The sequence below is a fragment of the Microcaecilia unicolor genome, chromosome 5, assembly GCF_901765095.1.
Source record: "Microcaecilia unicolor chromosome 5, aMicUni1.1, whole genome shotgun sequence".
In the NCBI taxonomy this organism is placed as follows: Eukaryota; Metazoa; Chordata; class Amphibia; order Gymnophiona; family Siphonopidae; genus Microcaecilia; species Microcaecilia unicolor.
The window spans coordinates 210266738-210291069 of NC_044035.1; the positions used below are offsets into that span (position 1 = coordinate 210266738).

At 46.9% G+C, this 24332-nt stretch overlaps 1 protein-coding gene across 3 annotated transcripts in view; it reads left to right on the forward strand.

Annotated features, from left to right (window-relative positions):
- E2F4 (E2F transcription factor 4) overlaps nt 1-23335 on the forward strand; it is a 136666-nt gene extending 113331 nt beyond the window's left edge. For all 3 annotated transcript variants that reach the window (XM_030203737.1, XM_030203736.1, XM_030203738.1), the window contains exons 8-10: nt 11326-11373; nt 20138-20185; nt 22114-23335. In XM_030203737.1, the coding sequence (XP_030059597.1) occupies nt 11326-11373; nt 20138-20185; nt 22114-22229 (212 nt within the window). In that variant the 3' untranslated portion in view covers nt 22230-23335. The remainder of the gene's footprint in view (nt 1-11325; nt 11374-20137; nt 20186-22113) is intronic.
- The last annotated feature ends 997 nt before the right edge of the window (nt 23336-24332 follow it).

The window sequence follows — 24332 nt, forward strand, 5'->3', positions numbered from 1 at the left end:
AAATCAACAAATGCGGCTTGGATAGCCTCTTCCTTAGTTGCCAGAGTTCCTGAATTGTCCCTTATCTTAGTAATCACCTGCTATGATCTTGGGAAGGCACTTCAGGATCATCTGGGAGAGCAGTCACTACCTCCTCCATGGCAGCATGCAGTTTAGCTAGCTTGTCATCCAAAGCTGTGATGTGTTGCATTGAGACCTGGACAGTGTCCTCAGTATCGTGTACCGCCAGAGATTCTCTTTGCTGAGCTGCCATATTGCGTGCGCCACTCGCGGCCTGCTTCCTGCTGAGACGAGCCGAACGAATTGGCACACCAGGCTCTCCCAGCACTCTGTGCCTCCGTTTTCACTTCAGAATAGGTCCCACTCGTATCTGGTAGGATCAGATCCAGAAAGGGGGTTCTAATCCATCACGGGTATGAGAAAAAGGGTTTTTTTTGCGGCCGAGGGAAAGGAGCTGAGCTTACAGGCGTCCACTCAAGTAGCTGCCATTTCGTGACCCCCCCCCATCTCGCCTTTTAACCACACTAGCCGTCGTTTGCTCTTTCATGATGGTTTTTTTATTTTTTTTTATTGAAGTTTTTGAACAATTGCATATTGACAACATCCTCATAACAGTCATATATCACATACAGAATGTTTAAACATCAAAAACAGAAAGCAGTGTATCCCCCCTTCATGATGGTTTTTTTAAACAACGTCCATGCCTGATTTAATGTCAGAACCTTTGCCGCCAATCCTTTCAGCTTCTTTTTAACCATTTTCCTCATTTTGTCATAGTAGCCCTTTCAAAAATTAAAAGCTGCAACAGTAGATTTCCTTAGTGACTTCACTCCAGACATCAGCTCAAATGTGATCATGTTATTACTGTTTCCTAGTGGATCCAACACCATTACCTCTTGTACTATGCCCCTCATTCCACTATGGATTAGATCCAAAATAGCTCCCCCTCTCGTTGGTTCCTGGACCAGTTGCTCCAAGAAGCAGTCATTTATTTCGTCTAGAAATTTTACCTCCCTTGCACTCCTTGACGTAACATTTATCCAGTCAATATTAGGATAATGGAGATCGCCCATTATTATAATGTTGACCAGTGTGCCAGCTTTACTAAATTCTGTTAATATTTGTTCATCTATCTGTTCGTTCTGTCCTGCTGTATGGTGGTACAGCCCTACCAGTATACTTCTTCCCTTCACACCTGGAATTTCTATCCATAAAGATTCCACGCTGCTATCTGTATCATGTTTAATTTGTTTGACTCAATTCCCTCTTTAACATATAGTGCAATCCCCCTTCAATTTGATCCACTCTATCGCTGCGATATAATTTGTACCCTGCGTCCCACTGATTTGTCCTCCTTCCACCAGATCTCTGAAATGCCTATTATATCTAAATCTTCATTTAGTGCTATATACTTCAATTCTCCTATCTTATTTTTAAGGCTTCTAGCATTTGTATATAGACACTTTAAATTGCATATAGACACTTCAAATTGCCTTTCCCTTTGCAACTACAGGCTGCTTTGTCACCAAAACAGAGAATGGTAACAACGGTGTTCTGCAGAGACTGTAGTTGTTTAAGGAAACATAATATACCAATGTAGACAAGATTACAGTAATCCATATGAAATGCCACTAAGGTGTATAAGATATTCTGTTTAGATGAATTGTCCAGAAAAGTACAGACTGCTGAAATTGGTGTAAGCCAAAGAAACATTTCTTAACCACTGTGAAGACTTGCAGATCAAAAGAGTTTTTGATTAAAGTGGATCCCCAGGTATTTAAAATAGCCACAAGGGTAGTCAATTTTCCACTAAGTGTGAGGCAGAATTGTGGTCAAGATGAACTGCCAGTAAGCCAAGAAGCTATGGTTTTTGAGTGATTTGAGAGTAAGATGGTTGCTGACAAGCCAGTCAGAGGCAAGATCAAGACATTCTCCGAGGACAAGCAGACTGTAGTATTCTCACAAGTGGATTGATGATTCGTGTTGGCCCAGGAACCGCCATATTGAATAGCAAAATGAAAAAAGTTTGCTAGAGCCTTCTGGCGTGCGTGGTGCCTTCCTGCCCTTTGCGTGACCGTGGTCCTCAGTTCTTCTTTTTCCGCACGAGATTTGGCAGTTTTCTCTGCAGCTCCTCATTCGCCCAGGAAGAGCCTTTTTGGCTTTTCACCCCTTTTTATTTCTTTTCCTTTCAGTTTGTTTAAAAAAAAAATTCCCTTATTTTTCTTAGTGTTTTTGCCCGCGTCTTAAGTTTTCTTTTAGCTACAGCCGTCCTTAGGCCTGCTTGGCTGGGTCTCCCTTCTTTTTGTGCTCTTTTTTTCAAGGGCAGTCTTCCCTTCCATGTCATCGAAGACTCCCAGTGGCTTCAAATGCTGTACTTGGTGCAACCGGACCATCTCAGGCACTGATACCCATTCGTGGCGTATACAGTACCTTGGGCCTGACCGTAGCCCAGCTCGTTTTGCCCTTTGTCTTCATATGAAGTAGAGGACTCAACTTGCTCGAGAAGCCAAACATGAGAAACGTTTTGGGCTCGGTCTGGTCCTTCGAAGTCAGCATCGAGGGAAGCATCGACGTCCGGAGTGGAGGTAGGGATGGCTGCTGAGAGACCAAGACACTCTGGGAGCAGCGAGGCATTGAGTGGGTCTCCACCTGTCCCGAGACCACCTGCTGTACAGGTCCCCCGGGATCATTAGTTGTCGGACCCAACCCTGAGGTGAAGTGGGGATTCGGTCATCCTCGTTGGCACTGAGGAGTCTTGGTGAGGTGCATTGAGCGAAGGCTAAGAAGCATCGACACCATTTTCCTTCAACACAAGGTGCCGTGAGCTCCAGGGCGCTGAGGGATTCAGCACCTGAGAAGCATTGACCCTGGGAGGGACCGCTCCCCCTCCATTCAGAAGGTGCAGATGCATGTGTCTCCCAGCAGTTAAGTTCCTGCTCCTGAGCCTCTGCCGGTTCTGTAACCTGCTGTCCCACCGGCCTGCAGCCTTTACCGACGGCAGCTCTCTATGAGCGGATCCAGACCTTGCTTCCAGAGCTGCTGGAAGGACTGCTGTGTCACACTGTATCGGCATCAGCGGTGCCTGCATCTACCATGCCATCTGCTGCAGCTACGTCTGGCCCTCCACCTGTGGTGAGGTCTCAGACTTTAGCACCACTTACGGTTCCGGTGTCTGCTTCCACCCAGGCCGGTTCCCTATTGATGGAAGAAGCTTCGCCGCAGTACATGTAGGAGTCGGCCCCTCGACATCGCCCTTGAGACCATGGGTCTTCGGCGTCGAGGCAGGTTCGGTCTCGGAAGTCACTGAGGGAAGTGCTCTCCAACACCAAGGAGGAATGCTCATGGGTGTCAGAAGAGGATCCCAGGTACTTCTGCTCAGATGAGTCCTTTGGGATTCCCTCTGAACCTTCCCCTCCAAATGAAAGGAGATTGTCCCCACAGCCTCTCTTTTTCATCTTTTGTATGGGAAATGGCTCAGGCCATTCCATTCCCCGTAGAAGTGGGAATAGAATGGCCCAGGGCTGAGATGCTCGAGGTCCTGGACTACACCCCTCCACCTACAGAGGCAGTGACAACTCCTTTACATAAGATACTGAAGGAAGTCCTTATGCGAAATTGGGCGTCCCCTCTGTCTCTCCCCATAATCCCCAAAAAGACAGATTCTCAATATAGGATCCACAGGGAACCTAGGCTGATGAAGTCTGTTAACACACAACTCCATGGTGGTGGGACTCCACCCTCAAGAGAGCCAAGAGTTCTAGGGACAATGCTTCAGCGCCCCCATGCAGAGAAGTTAGAACCTTGAATTCTTTTGGGAGGAAAATGTATCAGGCTGCCATGCTCATTGCCCGTATGCAGTCATACCAGCTCTACACGAGCATCCGCTTGCGGAACTCGGTGTGGCAGCTGTCTTGTTTGGTCAGTGCCCTCCCTCCGGAGCAGGCCGAATTTTTTCACCAGCTTGTCAAGCAACAGAAGGCATGTCGTGAATTCTTGGCCAGGGGCGCATACGACACTTTTGATGTAGCATCCAGAATCTCTTCTCAAGGTATAGCAATGTGCAGACTCTCTTGGCTGTGTGTTTCTGACCTGGACCATTAGGTCCAGCAGAGAATTGCAGATGTTCTTTGCCAGGGGGAGAATCTTTTTGGAGAGAAGGTAGAAGATCTCGTTGACCAGATCAAGAAGCATACAGATGCTATAGCTTCTCTCTCCCACCGGGCGTCTTCTGCTTCCACCTCCACAACTAGGAGGTATTTTGGTGGGTCCTAGGCTTAGGTACAATCCAGCATCTCACCAGTCTACTCAGGCTCAGCCCCAGCGTGCTCGTTCCCGTCAACAGTGTGCACCCTAGGCCCCTGCTGCTCTTGACTGGCTCCAGCAGAGCATAGTCGCAATAAGTGTCCGTGCCAGACGACTTGCCGGTTGGGGGGAGGTTAATGTTTTTTCACCAAAGGTGACCTCATAACCTCTGATCGGTGGGTTCTTCAAATAGTCCAGTTAGGATACACCCTCAGTCTGGTCTGTAAACCTCCAAATTGCCCACAGAGAGCTCACTCATTCAGCTCTCAGCACAAGCAGGTACTTGCAGAGGAACTCTCCAGCCTTCTAGAGACCCATGTGGTCAAACCCGTTCCACTAGGGGAAGAAGGACTGGAATTCTATTCCAGGTACTTCCTTGTGCAGAAGAAAATGGGGAGGATGCGTCCCATCGTAGACCTAGTCCGAGAAAAGTTCAGGATGATTTCCCAAGGCACCCTTCTCCCCATGATTCAGGAAAACAATTGGCTATTGTCTCTTGAAGGACGCTTATATTCATATCCCGATACTTCCAGCACACAGGAAGTATCTTCGATTTCGAGTGGGAACACAGCACTTTCAGTACTGCTTACCGCCCTTTGGCCTAGTGTCAGCTCCCAGAGTATTTACAAAATGCCTAGCGGTAATTGCAGCATCGCTATGCAGGCGGGGAATACATGTGTTCCCTTATCTCGACGACTGGCTGGTAAACAGCAGCTCGGAGGACAGTGCTCAGGAGTCCATGCGGAAGATTATTCAGGTTCTAGAACTGCTAGGGTTCATTATAAATTACCCCAAGTCCCATCTCACTCCTGTTCAAAAATTGGAGTTCATTGGAGCATTGCTAGACACAAGAATAGTTCGAGCCTATCTTCCCAAGACACGGGCAGACAACCTTCTGTCCCTGGTGTCCACGGTTTGAGCGTCTCAGCAAGTCACAGCTCGGAAGATGTTGAGACTCTTGGGGCACATGGCCTTCACAGTTCATGTTACACTCATGGCACGTCTGCATATGAGATCTGCTCATGGACCCTGGCTTCTCAGTGCTGTCAAGCCACGGAGAATCCAGAAGATGTCATCCATGTGTCCACTGACCTTGAACATTCTCTTCCATTGGTGGACAATTCGATCCAATCTGACCTTGGGATGTCCATTCCAAATTCCTCAACTGCAAAAGGTGCTGACGACAGATGCATCTCTCCTGGGGTGGAGGGGCCCATGTAGATGGGTTTCACATTCAGGGAGCCTGGTCCCCCCAGGAAACAGATATTCAGATCAACTTCCTGGAGCTCCGAGGAATCTGGAATGCTCTAAAGGCTTTCAGAGATTGGCTGTCCAACCAAATTATCTTAATTCAAACAGACAATCAGGTTGCAATGTACTACACTAACAAGAATGGGGGCACCGGATCTCACTCTCTGTGTCAGGAAGCTGTCCAGATGTGGCTCTGGGCACACCATCACAGCATTTCTACAAGCTACTTATCTGGCAGGCGTAAACAATGGTCTGGCTGACAGACTGAGCAGGATAATGCAACCTCACGAGTGGTCCCTGAATATGGGCATTGCCCGCAAGATCTTCCGAGCATGGGGCACCCCTTCGGTGGATCTTTTTGCCACTCAGTACAACTACAAGGTCCCTCAGTTCTGTTCCAGACTTCAGGCCCATGACAGACTGGTGTCAGATGCCTTTCTCCTGCATTGGGGAACAGGCCTTCTGTATGCGTATCCTCCCATACCTCTAGTGAGGAAGACTTTGTTGAAACTCAAGCAAGACCGCAGAATCATGATTCTGATTGCGCCCTCCTGGCTGCGTCAGATATGGTTCCCTCTTCTTCTGGAATTGTCCTCTGAAGAACCATGGAGATTGGCGTGTTTTCCAACCCTCATCACTCAGAATGAGGGGTCTCTTCTACATCCCAGCCTCCAGTCTCTGGCCCTCATGACCTGCATGTTGAGAGCCTACAATTTGCTTCCTTGGGTCTTTCAGAGGGTGTCTCCTGGGTCTTGCTGCCTTCCAGGAAATATTCCACTAACCTTAGAGCTTGTCCTATCTGTCTCCAAATATCAGCCTTGAAAGAAGAAATCAACAAACTCAAGAAGGAAAAGAAGCGTCCAGGATTACTCATTTCCCAGCTAATTTACCACCACCACTGCCTCAGAGAATGAAACATCAGAGGAATAGATGGGTCACATTAGGCTCTGGTAGACTAAGATCTGTGACACAGAAACACTCGCCCTTCCAAGCTTTGCCCAAGTCAAATTCTTTTGCAGTGTTGCATCATTTTGATAGCGAAAAAAGAAGTACTGTGGTAGAACCAGAGGCAATGAAATGCCCCAGAAACATCCCCCAACTAATGACAGAATTGTGAAAGGCAGAAAATTATTACTGCTCGGAGATTCCATTATCAGAGGCATTAACTTAGGAGCACAGTTCAGGGGTTCCAACGTAGTGAAATGTCTTCCAGGATCTTCAGCTACAAAGATGTACAGACCAAATACTGAAAGTGATCCGAGAAGAGAGCAAGGCTTCTAACGCTGATGTTGTAATTCACCAGGGGACAAATGACCTGGCCAACAATAGCAAGTTTACAGCACAGAGAGCATTCCAGAAGTTTGGGGAGGGACTGAAATCTTTGGTTCGGACTGTGGCTTTTTCTGAAGTAATTCCTACGTTGGGGAGGAGAGAGGAAAGACTACGCAAAACAGAGGAATTCAATAAGTGGCTTGAGTCTTGGTGTAAAGAAGGTTTTAGATACATAGGTGAATGGGGTAATACGTGGAAAAATAACAGGCTGTACTGTAATGATGGGCTACATCTTTCTGTGATGGGGAAAAAGGATCCTTGGGGAGAAATTCAGACCGTATGTTTCTAGACATTTAAACTAGAGGGTGGGGGTGACAAAAGGAAACAGGGGATTTTGGAAAGTCACCCCCAGAATAAACACGATGACAGAGGGAAAGGTCATGTAAATATACAAAACCACCCAAACTCACTAAGCACATGGAAAGCTATGTGCACAAATGCTCGTAGTCTAGGTAAAAAGGTTCAAGATTTGCAAGCCCTGATGTTTGAAGAAAACTTGGATATTGTTGCTATTACGGAGACGTGGTTCAACAATTCTCATGAACGGGATGTGACCATACCGGGCTATAATCTTTTTAGGAAGGATAGAGAGGGCTGAAGAGATGGAGGAGTGGCTCTGTATGTGAGAGAGAATATCAGAGCGGCTGAAATGCGGGGAACCTGGGGAAAAGAAGAAGCTTTATGGATCATCCTGGAAATAGAAGACGGAACCTGTATCCACACGGGAGTTATCTACAGACCTCCTGCGCAAACAGAGAAGTTAGACAAGGATCTGATAGAAGATATTCAAAAGATTGGTATGAAAGGGGAAATGCTACTGTTGGGAGATTTCAATTTGTCTGACGTGGATTGGAGCGCCCCGTCTGCGGAATCGGAAAGAAGTAGGGAGATTGTGGATGCCTGTCAAAGTGCCTTGCTCAGACAAGTGGTGAATGAACCCACGAGGGAAGGGTCGATACTGGATCTAGTGCTCACTAATGGAGGTAGTGTTTCCGATATCTGGGTGGGTGCCCACCTACAGTGGTGGAAATAAGTATTTGATCCCTTGCTGATTTTGTAAGTTTGCCCACTGACAAAGACATGAGCAGCCCATAATTGAAGGGTAGGTTATTGGTAACAGTGAGAGATAGCACATCACAAATTAAATCCGGAAAATCACATTGTGGAAAGTATATGAATTTATTTGCATTCTGCAGAGGGAAATAAGTATTTAATCCCTCTGGCAAACAAGACCTAATACTTGGTGGCAAAACCCTTGTTGGCAAGCACAGCGGTCAGACGTCTTCTGTAGTTGATGATGAGGTTTGCACACATGTCAGGAGGAATTTTGGTCCACTCCTCTTTGCAGATCATCTCTAAATCATTAAGAGTTCTGGGCTGTCGCTTGGCAACTCGCAGCTTCAGCTCCCTCCATAAGTTTTCAATGGGATTAAGGTCTGGTGACTGGCTAGGCCACTCCATGACCCTAATGTGCTTCTTCCTGAGCCACTCCTTTGTTGCCTTGGCTGTATGTTTTGGGTCATTGTCGTGCTGAAAGACCCAGCCACGACCCATTTTTAAGGCCCTGGCGGAGGGAAGGAGGTTGTCACTCAGAATTGTACGGTACATGGCCCCATCCATTCTCCCATTGATGCGGTGAAGTAGTCCTGTGCCCTTAGCAGAGAAACACCCCCAAAACATAACATTTCCACCTCCATGCTTGACAGTGGGGACGGTGTTCTTTGGGTCATAGGCAGCATTTCTCTTCCTCCAAACACGGCGAGTTGAGTTCATGCCAAAGAGCTCAATTTTTGTCTCATCTGACCACAGCACCTTCTCCCAATCACTCTCAGGCATCATCCAGGTGTTCACTGGCAAACTTCAGACGGGCCGTCACATGTGCCTTCCGGAGCAGGGGGACCTTGCGGGCACTGCAGGATTGCAATCCGTTATGTCGTAATGTGTTACCAATGGTTTTCGTGGTGACAGTGGTCCCAGCTGCCTTGAGATCATTGACAAGTTCCCCCCTTGTAGTTGTAGGCTGATTTCTAACCTTCCTCATGATCAAGGATACCCCACGAGGTGAGATTTTGCGTGGAGCCCCAGATCTTTGTCGATTGACAGTCATTTTGTACTTCTTCCATTTTCTTACTATGGCACCAACAGTTGTCTCCTTCTCGCCCAGCGTCTTACTGATGGTTTTGTAGCCCATTCCAGCCTTGTGCAGGTGTATGATCTTGTCCCTGACATCCTTAGACAGCTCCTTGCTCTTGGCCATTTTGTAGAGGTTAGAGTCTGACTGATTCACTGAGTCTGTGGACAGGTGTCTTTCATACAGGTGACCATTGCCGACAGCTGTCTGTCATGCAGGTAACGAGTTGATTTGGAGCATCTACCTGGTCTGTAGGGGCCAGATCTCTTACTGGTTGGTGGGGGATCAAATACTTATTTCCCTCTGCAGAATGCAAATAAATTCATATACTTTCCACAATGTGATTTTCCGGATTTAATTTGTGATGTGCTATCTCTCACTGTTACCAATAACCTACCCTTCAATTATGGGCTGCTCATGTCTTTGTCAGTGGGCAAACTTACAAAATCAGCAAGGGATCAAATACTTATTTCCACCACTGTATGTAATAGTGATCACCACACCGTATGGTTTGATATAAGGGCGAAGGTGGAGTGCGGACGCACAAAACTCAAAGTACTGGATTTCAGATGTACTGATTTTGATAAAATGGGGGAATACCTGAAGAAGGAGCTGTTGGCGTGGGAAGGCATAGGAAACGTGGAAAAACAATGGTCCAAGCTAAAGGCTGCTATAAATGTGGTGACTGATCTTTTTGTGAGGAAAGTAAAAAAAAAAACAAGAGAAGAGGGAAGCCTATATGGTTCTCCAAACAAGTAACTGAAAAAATAAGAGCAACTGGAGGGGGGAGTCGCCATTGGTAAACGTACCATTTCCAATTGGCTAGCAGATTGCATTTCCTTCGCTTATGCCCACGCTAGGCTGACTGTGGAGGGTCATGTCACGGCTCATAATGTCAGAGCCGTGGCTACTTCGATGGCTTACTTAAAAGTCAGCCTCCATTGAAGAGATTTGCAAAGCTGTAACGTGGTCTTAAGTCCACACATTACCATCTCATTACTGCCTTGAGCAGGATGTCCGACGTGACAGTCGCTTTAGGCACTTAGTGTTGCAGAATCTGTTTGGGGTTTAGAATCCAACTCCACCCTTTTAGGCCCGTTTTATTCTGTTCCAGTCTGCACTCTGTTGGTTTGTATATAGTTTTAGGTTAATCTATGTTATGTCCTCGCCGTTGCGAGACCCAGTTGACCAATGTTTATTGTTTTGGGTGAGCCTGAATGCACCCCACTTGTGAGAATATTACAGCCTGCTTGTCCTCGGAGAAAGCGAAGATACTTTCCTGTAGCAGGTATTCTCCAAGGACACCAGGCTTATTATTATCACAAACCTGCACGCCTCCCCTTGGAGTTGTTTGTTTTCTTTCCTTTATGCTTTTGGATCAAACTGAGGCACTCTGCGCATGCAATTGGTGGGAAGGCGCATGCATGGTGTGGCGCTGCATGTGCGCTAGAAGGCTCTAGCAAACCTTTTTCATTTTGCTATTCAATATACCGGTTCCTAAGTTGACATGGATCGTTGACCCACTTGTGAGAATAATCAGCCTGCTGTCCTCGGAGAATACTTGCTTACAGGTAAGTATCTTCGATATATTGCACAGATGTAATATCTGCATGAAGAGAATTGGTGTATAAGATCATGAAGATTGCATAAGAAGGCATTAACACCAGTGCCCTGCACAAGAGTTGCAAGTGGGCTTATGAAAATGTTGAAAAGCATACTGTGTTAGAGATGGAAAATTGGAGGGCAGACAAGCTGAATTTACGCCTATGTCATCTGGGCACAGGCTGATGGACCCTGCTACAGCCAAACCCACAAGAGGCAGCAGTATTACAAAATGAAAACTACCTAGAAATGGCTTGGGTTTCAAATGTCATGGATATGTGCATAGTTATTATATGAGCTTATAGTCAATTTCACAGTGGTATAGTAGTTATTTAATGAATAATGAGATCTTGGCCTGCCCAGCCTGCTCACTTACTCTTGTGCACTGCACCAGTTCAGTTTCTGTTAGATAGCTGCTGTATCTGTCCTGAGGGTGTTTGAATTTGGTCACTGTTTTACTTCCAGCTTTCCTCGTGGGTGATTCCAGACCTAAGTTTAAGGCTTTAGCAGAGGAGGAGATTAAAGTTGACATGTTAGGAAAAACAAATGTAGTGGTGGGGGAGAGAAATGGGGACTACAGGTGGATCCCGATGACAGGGCTGAGCTTAGGGACTGCTAGGATTAGATAGCTCTTCATTGTGTAGGCATGTGACAAACAAAGGGACCTAACTTCTCTCTCTTTTTTTTTTTTTTTTTTTTAATTCCAGTACTGGAATTTCCCAAAGACCTATCAGAAATGTTCGACCCCACTAAAGGTATGTCATGCCCTCTTTCTCTTTTCTCACACCCTGTCTGTCCTACTCTGTTAATCTTATTTATTTTCTTTCCCTCTCCTTGTATCTCATGTAAGAACCCCCCTTCCTTATTCTCATGTAGTTTAAAGCTGGTCTCAGTACAAGGTGTTTCAGTGGTTAATTCTTTTGAGCAATCTCCTGCAACTGCTGCTGCTTCTTTAGCTCAGTGGTTTGGTACCAGATTTCCAAAGTAGGGAAATACTGTGTGTCATGAAACGCCTAGCCATCTGCCTAGGGTTACCCCGCAGCCACTTAGAGGGTCTCAGGTCCGCCTACACTTGCCGCTCGTACTCTACACTAGCACCCTCCTCCCACCGACTGGGTCACAACCGTCTCTGTGCGAGTCATACATAGTAACATAGTAGATGACGGCAGAAGAAGACCTGCATGGTCCATCCAGTCTGCCCAACAAGATAAACTCATATGTGCTACTTTTTGTGTATACCTTACCTTGATTTATACCTGTCCTTTTCAGGGCACAGACCGTGTAAGTCCCGCTCTCAGATTATCCCCAGTGATTTCTAGGTTACTGGAGCCACACTCTCAGTGGTCCCACAGTTCCCAGGAAGCACTCGGAGACCCAACAAACAAACCACCAGGATTCTTTATCAGTCCAGACAGGCAGGACGAACAAACAAATGTGTTTATTCTCGGAGCTTTGAAAGTTGAAATAAATGTGCAATTAGCAAACAGTAACAAGTAACTGAAAAATGGATCAATTAGAAAACTAACTAAACATTTGCATACTTACTAGAAAGTACCTGAGGAGATCAGGACATAAAACGGTTTTTACAGGGCTTCAGCAAAGAACGCTCTCTCTCCCCTCCTGGGCTATAACTGAAACTCAAAAACAGTAAAGTCCAAATGAGATGAGCTCCTGGGCCAACCAGAGCCCAGTCACAAGATTTCAAGTACATACTGCTTCTTGCTTCCTGTTTGTGTCAAACTAAAGAAAAAGACACTAGGTTCTCTGTAACAGCTTTACAGCAAAGAAACACCACCTGCTGGCCAAATAGGAGAAATACCCTTCAGAACATAATCAAAGCAGGAAAATATTCAATACATTTTACAGGCTTAAAACACACCGTTTCTTCACACTGTGGTATTGTAGGTCCCACAGTGAGGTCCAAACCTTGACACAGGCTGATAGTGGGATTGGCACTGTGAAAGCTGTTTGGTTTTTCCTTTGTGCTCTCTAGTGGAACATCTTTATTTACAAAAAGCCTTATATCCTGCCTGTCTACAGAACCAAGCGGCTTATGGAATCACATACATGATAAAATAGCATACAAAAATAGACAAACTTAATACAAATTAAAATAAGTAAATCATAGAACAATAAGATTAAGAAAAAGCTTGTTGAATTAGCCAGGTTTTTAGATGCTTTTGGAAATAAGCATTGATTCACTGAACTGTAAATCTAGTGGTAATGTATTCCATAATAATGGACCTGTAACCATAAACAATTTCTGTATTACAATCTGATATACCTAAAATTGTGAACCTCTAAGAAGTACTGATTGCTAGGTCTCAGAGTACCTGTGGGCACATGAATTGTCAAGGTGGCAGAAAGCGAGACAGAATTTTATCTGTAAGGACTTTGAAAATCGTAATCAAAACTTTTAAAAACAGATTAGTCACACAATTGGCAGCCAGTGAAGTTGTATTAAAAACATCTAATGCATATCACAAAATCAAATCTCCAGATCTACCTCTTGAGAGCAGATGTATAGTTAGTTACCCTGATCTCCAAGCATCCATCAATCATTCTCTCTCTCTTTCTCTCTCTCGCTCTTTCTCTCTCTCTCTCTCTCTTTCTCTCTCTTGCTCTTTCTTTCTTTCTCTCTCTGTCACAATCATTTTCTAGATGGACATTAAGGAGGGTGGGGAGGAGGTTATATGTTCCCTGCTTAAAGAAATTGCTTTGTTTTCGGTTATGGTCTGCATATGATCAGTTTTGTATAAAAGTAGTAATGGCCTTCGGAGTGCTTGTTTATATGGACTTGGGCTGGGGGGAGCGTGCCATATAGCTGTATACTAGATATCTATAATAGGTAGCATATGAAGTCAGATATGTCTGTGTGTATTGATTTTTGAGTGTTCAGTGCCTGTGTAAACATCATAGCCTGACACCCAGTCAGACTTGGGTTCAGAGAGATTCTCCTTGGCTTTTCTTCATGCTTTTCTCTGCTGCTTTCTCTCTGCTTCACAATGCATAGCAAACAAGTCTGCATCTGACTGAGGCAGTCTAGGATTGTGGTAGGTGTATTTATAGCTGTTTGAGGAGCATTTTATCTTTCTATGAGGGTTCAGAAGAATATTGTTGGGCATCTAAGGAGTATGGCAGGGGATTGGCAAGAGTCTTGTCAGTGGCAGTTTTTTACTTTTTAACAATTTTTTATTAATGACCAGGCCAACATTTAATATAAAGTCACAATACAAAGAGCAAGTGAAAGGATCAATGCAAACTACAATGACACAAAAGTATAAAGAACAAGGCATTAATTTTTAACTGTTTGAAAAAGCACTCCCCCCCCCCCCAAAAAAAAAAAAAAAAACCCTCCCTAACCTCCCCCAACCTAATAGAGTGCATTGTTGATAATAACTACACAGCAATAGACATAAATCCTGCAATATAGGGGACCTAATCACAAGCTGAACCCTTGGCCAACAAAGTCCAGAAGACTGTGTTTCTTCTAGTCTCCTGGAGCCGACAGAGTTCAGTGTTGGAGGACCCCAACTACATTACCCTATTCCTCCCCATGGCACCCCCACCCCACTATGTTGCCTCTGCTAATCCCTTTTCCATATCATCATGCTGATCAATCCATAGACTGGTGGTTGTGTCCATCTACCAGCAGGTGGAGATAGAGAGCAATCATTTTGCCTCCCTATATGTGGTCATGTGCTGCCGGAAACTCCTCAGTATGGTCTCTATCTCAGCAGGTGGTGGTCACACACAGCAGCAGCTCTGGCTAGGCCTCCAAGCCTAATTTTTAGGTTTTGTTGAGTGCCTGGGCTTGAGGGCTCTTCTTGAGCAAGTGCAAACCTGGTGGCGCCAGGTCCCTCCTTTTCTCCCCCCTCCCGCTGGCTCCGTTAAAAAAAAAAAAAAAAAAAAAAATTTTGGACGTCCTTAAGGGCGTTTATTTCGACGTTTATTTAAACGTTTATTGCAGCTACTCACTGGGACACCAGGTTGTTACAGCTCGGAGCGAGAAGCAGGTAATTTTTACCTTTTTATAGCGGGCAGGGGGTTCCCCGATTGATCTCCACGTGGCCTATGGCATCGGAGGGCGAGGGCGCGAAGAATCGCTCCCCGGACCGCGTGTGCGCTTCTAGCGGGGATGCGGGGGTTTTAAAGTCTGATTCGCCCTTGTTGGATGTCAGTTTGGAGGCTGGTCAGTGTCCCGGGTCTTCCTCCGGCGCGGCGGTTTTTCCCGCCATAAACGCCCATCCCCCGCTGCTCGCCTCCGCCATCTTGGCCGGCCACTCTGCTCGGACGGCTTCTTCTTGGGCCGCCCTTGAGCTGGGAGACGTTCATGCCATGGCCGCCCTTGATTTGGGCGACGGCAAAAAAGCGGCTAAAGTTAAGCGCCGTTCTTCCCGCGCGGCTCCTTCACGGAGTGTCGCGCCGGACGCCATCTTGGATGCGCAGCATGTTGCTCCCCCGCTCTTGCGAGCGCTGGTTGAGGGTGCGTCTAGGGCTGTGGCCCAGGCTGCTGAAATACACAGTCTGGGGGGTTTCTCCCCCGAGTTTATTTTGCTGCTGCATCAGGCCTTCCTTATGCAAAACGCTGCCCCTTCTCCCTTGTCCGATAACGGGGTGGAGGCCCCCGGAAGTAAACGCCCTCGGGTGGTTTCCCAGGCCTTAGAGGACGCTGTTTCCTCTGATGTAGATGAGGGCAGCGTATCTGAGTTCTCCCAACGGTCCTTTGGGGAATCCTTGGAGGAGACGGATTCCCACTCGGAGCGGATGACCCCTCTGCAGCGCGGATCTTTCGCTCAGAGTATTTGCCCAACCTGTTACTGCAGGCCATGAGCATTTTGAAGATTTCCTCGCCAGAGGACGTCTCTCCCTCAGCCCCTGTTGGCTCTGCCATTATGCTGGGGACGAAGCGCCCGCCTAGAACCTTCCACGTGCATGATGCCATGCACACCTTAATTTCGGCTCAATGGGATGTCCCGGAAGCGAGCCTCAAAGTGGCTAGGGCTATGTCCCGCCTCTATCCTTTGCCTGAAAGTGAACGTGAGGCCTTTATTTGGCCTACCGTGGATTCTTTAATCACTGCGGTGACTAAGAAAACGGCGTTGCCGGTAGAAGGTGGCACGGCACTAAAGGACGCCCAAGACAGAAGATTGGAAGCGGCTTTAAGGTCGTCCTTCGAGGCGGCTGCCTTAAGTTTGCAGGCCTCAGTTTGCGGCTCCTATGTGGCCAGGGCGTGCCTGACGATGGTGCAGCGGGCTTCCCCCTCGGATCCTTTCTTGAGGGCTGACTGGCCGGCCCTGGAATCGGGCTTGGCTTATTTGGCAGACTTATTGTATGATGTCTTGAGAGCCTCGGCTAAAGGCATGGCTCAGACAGTCTCTGCGCGGCGCTGGCTTTGGCTGAAACATTGGTCTGCGGACCACGCCTCTAAGTCCCGCCTGGCTAAGTTGCCTTTTAAAGGCAAGCTGCTCTTTGGGGTCGAGCTGGACAAAATCATGACCGATCTCGGCACGTCTAAGGGCAAGAGGTTACCAGAGGTCAGGGCTCGGGCCAGTGCTCGCCCCGGTATCTCCAGAGGACGGTTTCAGGAAGCCCGTCGGTACCGCCCGGGCAAGTCGGGCTCCTCTGCCCCCTCTTCCTTCAAAAGGAACTTCTCCCCCAAGCAGCATTCCTTTCGCAGAGACCGCCGTCCCGGAGGTACGCCCTCCGGTCCTCCCCCAGGGTCTCGTACCCAATGACGGGGTCCTGGTCCATGGCCCAGTGCAGATTGGAGGACGCCTGTCCTCGTTTCTGGGCGAGTGAACCAAAGTAACTTCAGACGCTTGGGTGCTGGAAGTCATCAGAGACGGCTACAAGTTAGAGTTCTGCCGACCCTTAAGAGACGGGTTTGTACTCTCTCCCTGCAAGTCTCCGGTCAAAGCTGTGGCAGTGCAGCAGACCTTGGACAACCTGATCCGCCTGGGTGCGGTCGTTCCGGTGCCAGAAAATCAGCTTGGCAAGGGACGTTACTCCATTTACTTTGTGGTACCAAAGAAAGGAGGTTCTGTCCGGCCTATCCTCGACCTCAAAGGGGTCAATCGGGCCTTGAAAGTGCGGCACTTTCGCATGGAGACTCTCCGCTCTGTTATAGCGGCAGTGAAGGCAGGAGAGTTCTTGGCTTCCTTGGACATCAAGGAAGCGTACCTGCATATTCCCATCTGGCCTCCTCATCAACGCTTTCTGCGTTTTGCAGTCCTGGGCCGACACTTCCAGTTCAGAGCCCTCCCTTTCGGGTTGGCTACTGCTCCGCGGACCTTCTCCAAAGTAATGGTGGTCATCGCGGCCTTCCTGCGAAAGGAAGGAGTACAAGTCCATCCTTATCTGGACGACTGGTTGATCCGAGCCCCCTCTTATGCAGAGTGCTAGCAAAGCTGTGGACCGGGTGGTTGCTCTTTTGAGCTCCCTGGGGTGGATCATCAACTGGGAGAAGAGCCAGCTGCGCCCGACTCAGTCCCTGGAGTATCTGGGAGTTCGATTCGACACCCAAGTGGGCAGAGTGTTCCTGCCAGACAATCGGATTGCCAAGCTTCAGGCTCAGGTGGACCAGTTCCTAGTAGCCTCTCCTCTTCGGGCTTGGGACTATGTGCAGCTGTTGGGCTCTATGACGGCCACGATGGAAGTAGTGCCCTGGGCCAGTGCTCATATGAGACCACTACAACACTCTCTGCTGCAGCGCTGGACTCCGATGTCGGAGGATTATGCTGTGCGCCTTCCCTTGGACCCAGCAGTGCGCAAGGCGCTGAGCTGGTGGATGCAGACAGACAAGTTGTCTGCAGGAATGCCTCTGGTGACCTCGGAGTGGATTGTCGTCACGACGGACGCCTCTTTGTCGGGCTGGGGAGCCCACTGCTTGGGAAGGACAGCACAGGGGCTCTGGTCTCCTGCAGAGGCAAAGTGGTCTATCAACCTCCTGGAACTCAGAGCCATTCGGTTGGCGCTTTTGGAGTTCATCCCGGTACTGGCGTTGAAGCCAGTACGGGTCCTGTCGGACAATGCCACGGCTGTGGCCTATGTCAACCGCCAGGGAGGTACCAAGAGCGCCCCTCTAGCCAAGGAGGCCATGAATCTATGCCAGTGGGCGGAAGCGAACCTGGAACAGCTGTCAGCGGCCCACATTGCCGGAGTCATGAATGTCAAGGCGGACTTTCTCAGTCGCCATACCTTGGAGCCCGGAGAGTGGCAGCTATCTGCTCAGGCGTTCTTGGACATCACGAAGCGCTGGGGCCAGCCGAGCCTAGATCTGATGGCGTCATCGGCCAATTGCCAAGTGCCGCGCTTTTTCAGCAGAGGACGGGACCCTCGATCCCTGGGAGTAGATGCTCTTCTCCAACAGTGGCCGACACAAGAGCTTCTCTATGTGTTCCCGCCCTGGCCCATGTTGGGCAGGGTGCTAGACCGGGTGGCAAAGCATCCGGGCCGGATAATCCTGGTGGGTCCGGACTGGCCCAGACGTCCCTGGTATGCGGACTTGATCAGGCTCTCAGTCGACGATCCTCTGCGGCTGCCAGTGGAGCAGGGCCTGTTACATCAGGGTCCCGTGGTGATGGAGGATCCCTCCCCCTTTGGTCTTACGGCCTGGCTATTGAGCGGCAGCGTCTGAGAAAGAAGGGCTTCTCAGACAAGGTCATCGCCACTATGCTGAGAGCGAGGAAGCGCTCTACTTCTACTGCTTACGCCAGGGTTTGGCGTACCTTTGCAGCGTGGTGTGAAGCAGGCTCACTTTCTCCCTTCACTGCTCCAATTTCTTCAGTGTTGGCGTTCCTGCAAGAAGGTCTGGAGAAAGGCCTGTCGCTCAGTTCCCTTAAAGTCCAGGTAGCGGCTCTGGCTTGCTTCAGGGGCCGCCTGAAGGGTGCTTCCCTGGCTTCGCAGCCAGATGTGGTGCGCTTTCTCAAGGGAGTTAATCACCTGCGCCCTCCTCTGCACTCAGTGGTGCCTGCGTGGAATCTCAACCTGGTGCTAAGAGCCTTGCAGAAGCCGCCTTTTGAACCCTTGTCGAGGGCATCTCTGAAAGACCTGACGTTGAAAGCAGTCTTTTTGGTGGCTATCACTTCAGCCAGAAGAGTTTCTGAGCTCCAGGCGCTCTCATGTCGAGAGCCTTTTCTGCAGTTCACTGAGGCAGGAGTGACTATTCGCACAGTGCCTTCCTTCCTGCCCAAGATTGTTTCTCGCTTCCATGTGAATCAGCAGCTCTGTCTCCCTTCCTTTCGTAGGGAGGACTACCCAGAGGAATACTCTGCTCTCAAATATCTGGATGTGAGACGTGTCATCATCAGATACTTGGAAGTGACCAATGATTTCCGGAAATCGGATCATCTGTTTGTCCTGTTTGCAGGTCCTCGTAAGGGTCTGCAGGCTGCTAAGCCTACAGTGGCAAGATGGGTCAAGGAAGCCATTGCAGCGGCTTATGTGGCCGCGGGGAAGGTGCCGCCTATCCAGCTGAAGGCTCACTCCACTAGAGCTCAGGCGGCCTCGATGTCAGAGGCCGGGTCCGTCTCCTTGGTAGAGATTTGCAAGGCGGCAACTTGGGCATCGGCCCATACCTTCTCCAGGCATTACCGCTTGACTGTGGCTGCTCAGGCGGAGGCCCGGTTTGGAGCTTCAGTGTTGCGGTCAGGGATTTCAATGTCCCGCCCTGGGTGAGTACTGCTTCGGTACATCCCACCAGTCTATGGATTGATCAGCATGATGATATGGAAGGTAAAATTATGTATCATACGTGATAATTTTCTTTCCATTAATCATAGCTGATCAATCCATAGCCCCTCCCAGATATCTGTACTGTTTATATTCTGGTTGCATTTCAGGTTCAAGTTTAGTCTTCAGTTCCTGTTCAGGAGGACTTCGTGTTCAAGTTTTTCAATGGATTCTTCAAGAGTTGAGACGAATTTGTGTTATAGTGAGCTGCTGCATTCCTCTCCCCTCCGTTTTACGGGGCTGGATTGAGACTTAAATTCTGCCGGCGCTCCCTCCCGCTTCGTGCGGCAGTAGGGCAGCTTTGTACCCCTCCCGCTTCGGCGGTGTTAGGGTCAGTCAGCTCCTCCCGCGGTTGCGGTTGCAGGATAAGCCAGATCCCCCCGCATCGGCGGGTGTGGTGTCCCTCCCCCGCTCCGCGGGGATGAGCTGGACGGATTCCCCTCCCCCACTTGTGTGGGGATGAGCTGGGTTAATTCCCCTCCCCCGTTTCGGCGGTGGTGAGCTGGGCAGAGTGTCCCTTTGTGGGTGTAATTCTCTAAGTGCTGAGTCCTGCGGATGGAGCTTGGATATCGACATACTGAGGAGTTTCCGGCAGCACATGACCACATATAGGGAGGCAAAAGGATTGCTCTGTATCTCCACCTGCTGGTAGATGGACACAACCACCAGTCTATGGATTGATCAGCTATGATTAATGGAAAGAAAATTATCAGGTATGATACATAATTTACCATGAGTGTTATGGGTCTACTCATGTAAATATTGCTGTTTGTTTTCATTCCTCAGAATGTATGAACTCCGACTTTTTATTGCATGAATTGATGTCCTCAGAAGGTATGTTTTTGATGATCTTCGCCTTTCCCATCTTGTTCTCTGGTATCGTGTTTATGTATGTTTATTTCAAAGCTTGTTATACTGCCTTCATGTAAAGCCCCAGAATGGTTACATAAAACAAAAATCAAAGAAAAAAAAAGTAGGAGAGAGAGTAGAAGATGGATTAGTGATCACAGGAAGAGCTTGACACCCACCACAAATGGCATACCTAGGCATCGCTGCATCTTTTGCTTCAAAGCAATCCCTGAGAATTTTGAGTGAAATCACATAAATTCTCCTGATAAAATAGATTGGGACCAGGGGTGTAGGGCTTTCTTTTGTAATGGACCAGCCCTAAAGGGCACTTCAATTTTGTTGTTTACCTGTTAAAATGGTCTAATTTTTGGGAGAATCGAGTTTGCTCAGCATCTCTCCACTAAAACATTTTCACACATGCTGTTTGTCGTTGGCTTAGTTCAGCATTGGGGTAGAGTTGCACATTGATAATATTAAACTAATGCAGGTTTCAAACACAAACTCTTCTATTCCTGGATTAGTTAATATTGTCAGGATTAGTCAGTCTGCCTTCTCGTCTTGTTCTTTACACATTATGGGGGAGATTCTATGTATGGTGCTTAAAAAAATCCATTTGGAAAACATTGCTCATATTCTGTAAGCGGCGCCTAGGTTTAGGCGCAGTATATAGAATACGCTTAGTTGATATTTCAGTGCCTAAAACTACGTGCCTCCATTTACACCAACAAAAATGTGGCATAAATCCCTGGGCCATATTCTATAACTACAAGCGTAAATTTCAGAACGCTCATGAAACGCCCATTTCCCTGCCTATAACCACATCCCGTTTTGCCTGTGTGCATTAGTTATGCGTGTAAATTCTAATTATTGCCAGTTAGTGCTCATTATTGCTTGTGCTGTTATCAATGCTATTAGCTTGTTAAGCCAATTAAGTTACACATGTTATAGAATATGTCTGGATTTTGGTGCGGATCTTTAGGCGCACTACATAGAATCCAGGGGTATGAGACTGCTCTTAGATTGAATTGAAGATTGTTTAAACTTTATTATAGAATTGACTGCAAAACTTTGTATACATTTAATTCTGCATTAATTATTCCAGCATACTACTACTACTACTACTACTATTTAGCATTTCTATAGCGCTACAAGGCATACGCAGCGCTGTACAAACATAAGCATAACTAATCTAGAATTGAAACTACTTCTCAGAGGATTAGTTGATGCGGTATTAATATGCCCATTCATCCTGTTTACTTTGCACTGTGAATGCGAACAAGGAGCAAGGCTAAAGACCAAAACTGCACTAAAAAAAAAATAAATCTGAAATAACAGTATGTATAGAAAGGATACAGTTTTTCTTCAGAGGTAGTTTTGTTCCAGGATTAACTGTTACTTTTTTCACAAACATTCTTCTGATCCTGGATTAGTTAATGCAGTATTCAGTTCAGGATTAGTTAGTCTGGCTTCGCTGCCAATTCTTTTTGTGCAGAAAAATAACTCCAGAATTAATCTGGATTATACCCAGATAGCTTCTTTGTGTGACTATAACAGGCAGCAAAGCAAGAATTGAATGCTGAATAAACTAAACCAGGACTAAAGGGTTTTATGCGAAGCTGTTGAAGAATCAGGACATTGATTCCATGGAAAAAAGAAATTTAGGCATTACAGCTTTACCTACAGACTAGCTGCTTGAGATGTTGCCTGGAAGTTCTTGTGTTTGAATGTTGATGGGCTGTAGTTTGAATCTAACTTTGAGTCTGAGGTTGGCCAGTGCATCATGGGACTGTTGAGCTGGATTAAAAAGTAGGGTGGTTTCATAGTACAAAACTGAGGAATGGGAAGTCCAGTCACATTTGACATTGCATTTTACCTTAATAGTATGTTCTTTTTTTTTTTTTTTTTTTTGCCAGTGTTTGCTCCCTTGCTCCGACTTTCCCCCCCTCCTGGAGACCATGACTACATCTACAATTTAGATGAGAGTGAAGGCGTCTGTGACCTCTTTGATGTACCCATTCTCAACCTCTGACCTGTGAACTCTACTAGTCAACTCTGTGACTATGAACAGTCTTTTAACCATTTTTGGATAAAATATCTATTTTTGGATTCTTTGTGTGTGTGTGACAACCTAACAAGGAAATTAAATGCTTTTGTGTTTTTGGATTTCGAACAAGGAAATATATTCAGTGAGGGGAAATCATCTCTCGTCACTGAGACAAAAACACATGTAGAGAACAGCTTTGACTCACCATATTATTTCCTCTGCCAATCTTTGTGACAGCCTGCAACAGCGATCTGAGGCAGTCCCTCCATTGGATTGTTGGTTCTGGTCTGAAGTCCCTTCAGGGGATTCGGTGGCTATTCATTTCAACACAAACAGCAATTTTTTTATCAATAGTCCTCCAAGAGAGCGAATGGCTTTGACCTTTCAAGGGTGCTGCAGCCCTCTGAGCAGTTTGACACACTTATTTGCTGTCTTACCGACCTTCATACACACACAGTTTTTGCTCAGGAACCTGACTTGTATGTCAGCATTTCCAGAGCAGGCCATCCACAAGTTGCTTTGGGGCTCAGAGATGGCTCTTCATAACATGTTTCAATGTACTGGGTGTGATCATGTTGTTGCTATTTGGTAATGCTTTCATTGAGAGAAAGCATTCGAAGTGTAAATGAAAGAATCCCTGCTGCTAAACTGACAAGATGCTGTTTAAGGTCCAGCTGCCACAGTATTCAGGAACATTTCAGGCCATTTCTACTGCTTGACAGGATATTATTTGAATGTGCAACTTAGCTACTGAGGACACAGAACTAGGGAGAAGCAGTCACAAGTGATTCTTGCCCCAAGAGTGGTGATGGTGCTGGAGTTGAGGAAGAGACAGTGACTGTTTTTACCCTTAGAAGCTAATGGGGGAAGAACACTGTGGTAGAGGAAGATAAAGTAACTGAGATACCCTTCCCTGTTGGTGATAGTTGCTGTTGGCTTGTGATACCACTTGTGGGAAGTTAAGGAAGAGAAGGGCAGGTACTGGGATGGACTGTAGGAGAAAATGTATTCTCACTGGTTTTATATCTTTGAAAGGTGTTTTGTGTAATAACCGATGCCTACTGAAAAGAATTGACTATTAAAAAAAAAAACCCACCAGTGCAGCAAGTATCTCTTAGGAGGAATAAAATTGGGGTAAAGACACCAAATCTAGTCATGTCTGCTAAGATGGAAGGGTAAAGTGGGAGAAAGGTATTCAGTAATTGCCAGACAGGGAGAGGGGGGCTGCTGCACAGACACGAGTTAGGCAATAGCAGTATATGTTCATGTGAACAATGACACAGTAGAGCTCTAGAGTTCTCTTACACTGTTACACCATTGGAATTTAGAGAAGGTTCCTCCCAATGGGGCTCATTTTCAAAGTTCTTAGACACACAAAGTACCATGGTACTTTGTGTGTCTAAGTGCTTTGAAAATGAGCCCCCAAATGTGTTGTAAAAACAGTGCTTTATCTTCTGTCTTTCTTGTGTGCCCCAAGAATAGATTTTTTTTTGATAATGGGACAACAAAATCAAAATCTATTCCCCACTGAAAACTGTCCTGGAGCTGCTAGGTACAGAGCAGAATAGTGACCACATTTCTCATGTCACGTAATGTGAGCTTATCTGTATTACTGCCAGACTCCTGCTTTCTCCCTCAACTCTGAATATCAGTTAGAAAATGTTTGAAGACAAATATTTAGAAAAAATATACATTAACAAAAACATACTTTGCGTCATATAAAATTATTTTTTATACTTTTTTTTGTTAGAGAGGCATATAATTTTTGTAAAGTGTTTTCTGATGAATAAAGAGATGTGGCCTCCTGTGTTAGCACTTTAGACGGAGTTGAAGAGAAACTTTTATTGTGAAATAACTCTGCTCTGAAAATAGAATTGCTACTGTTTCCTGTTCTCCATGCAGAGCTTACCTCCTTCCTTCTCTGAACTGAAATCACCCAGTGGCTGGTGCTAGGAAGTAACAAGGGCAGGCTGGCATGGTTCTGCTTGCCCAGTCTCAACTGACAGCTGCCTTGTATACTGGGGATCTGTCCAGGACCAGCAGTTGCTCTTGATAAATGGAACCATGCTGTTCTTTGGCCATCAGGGT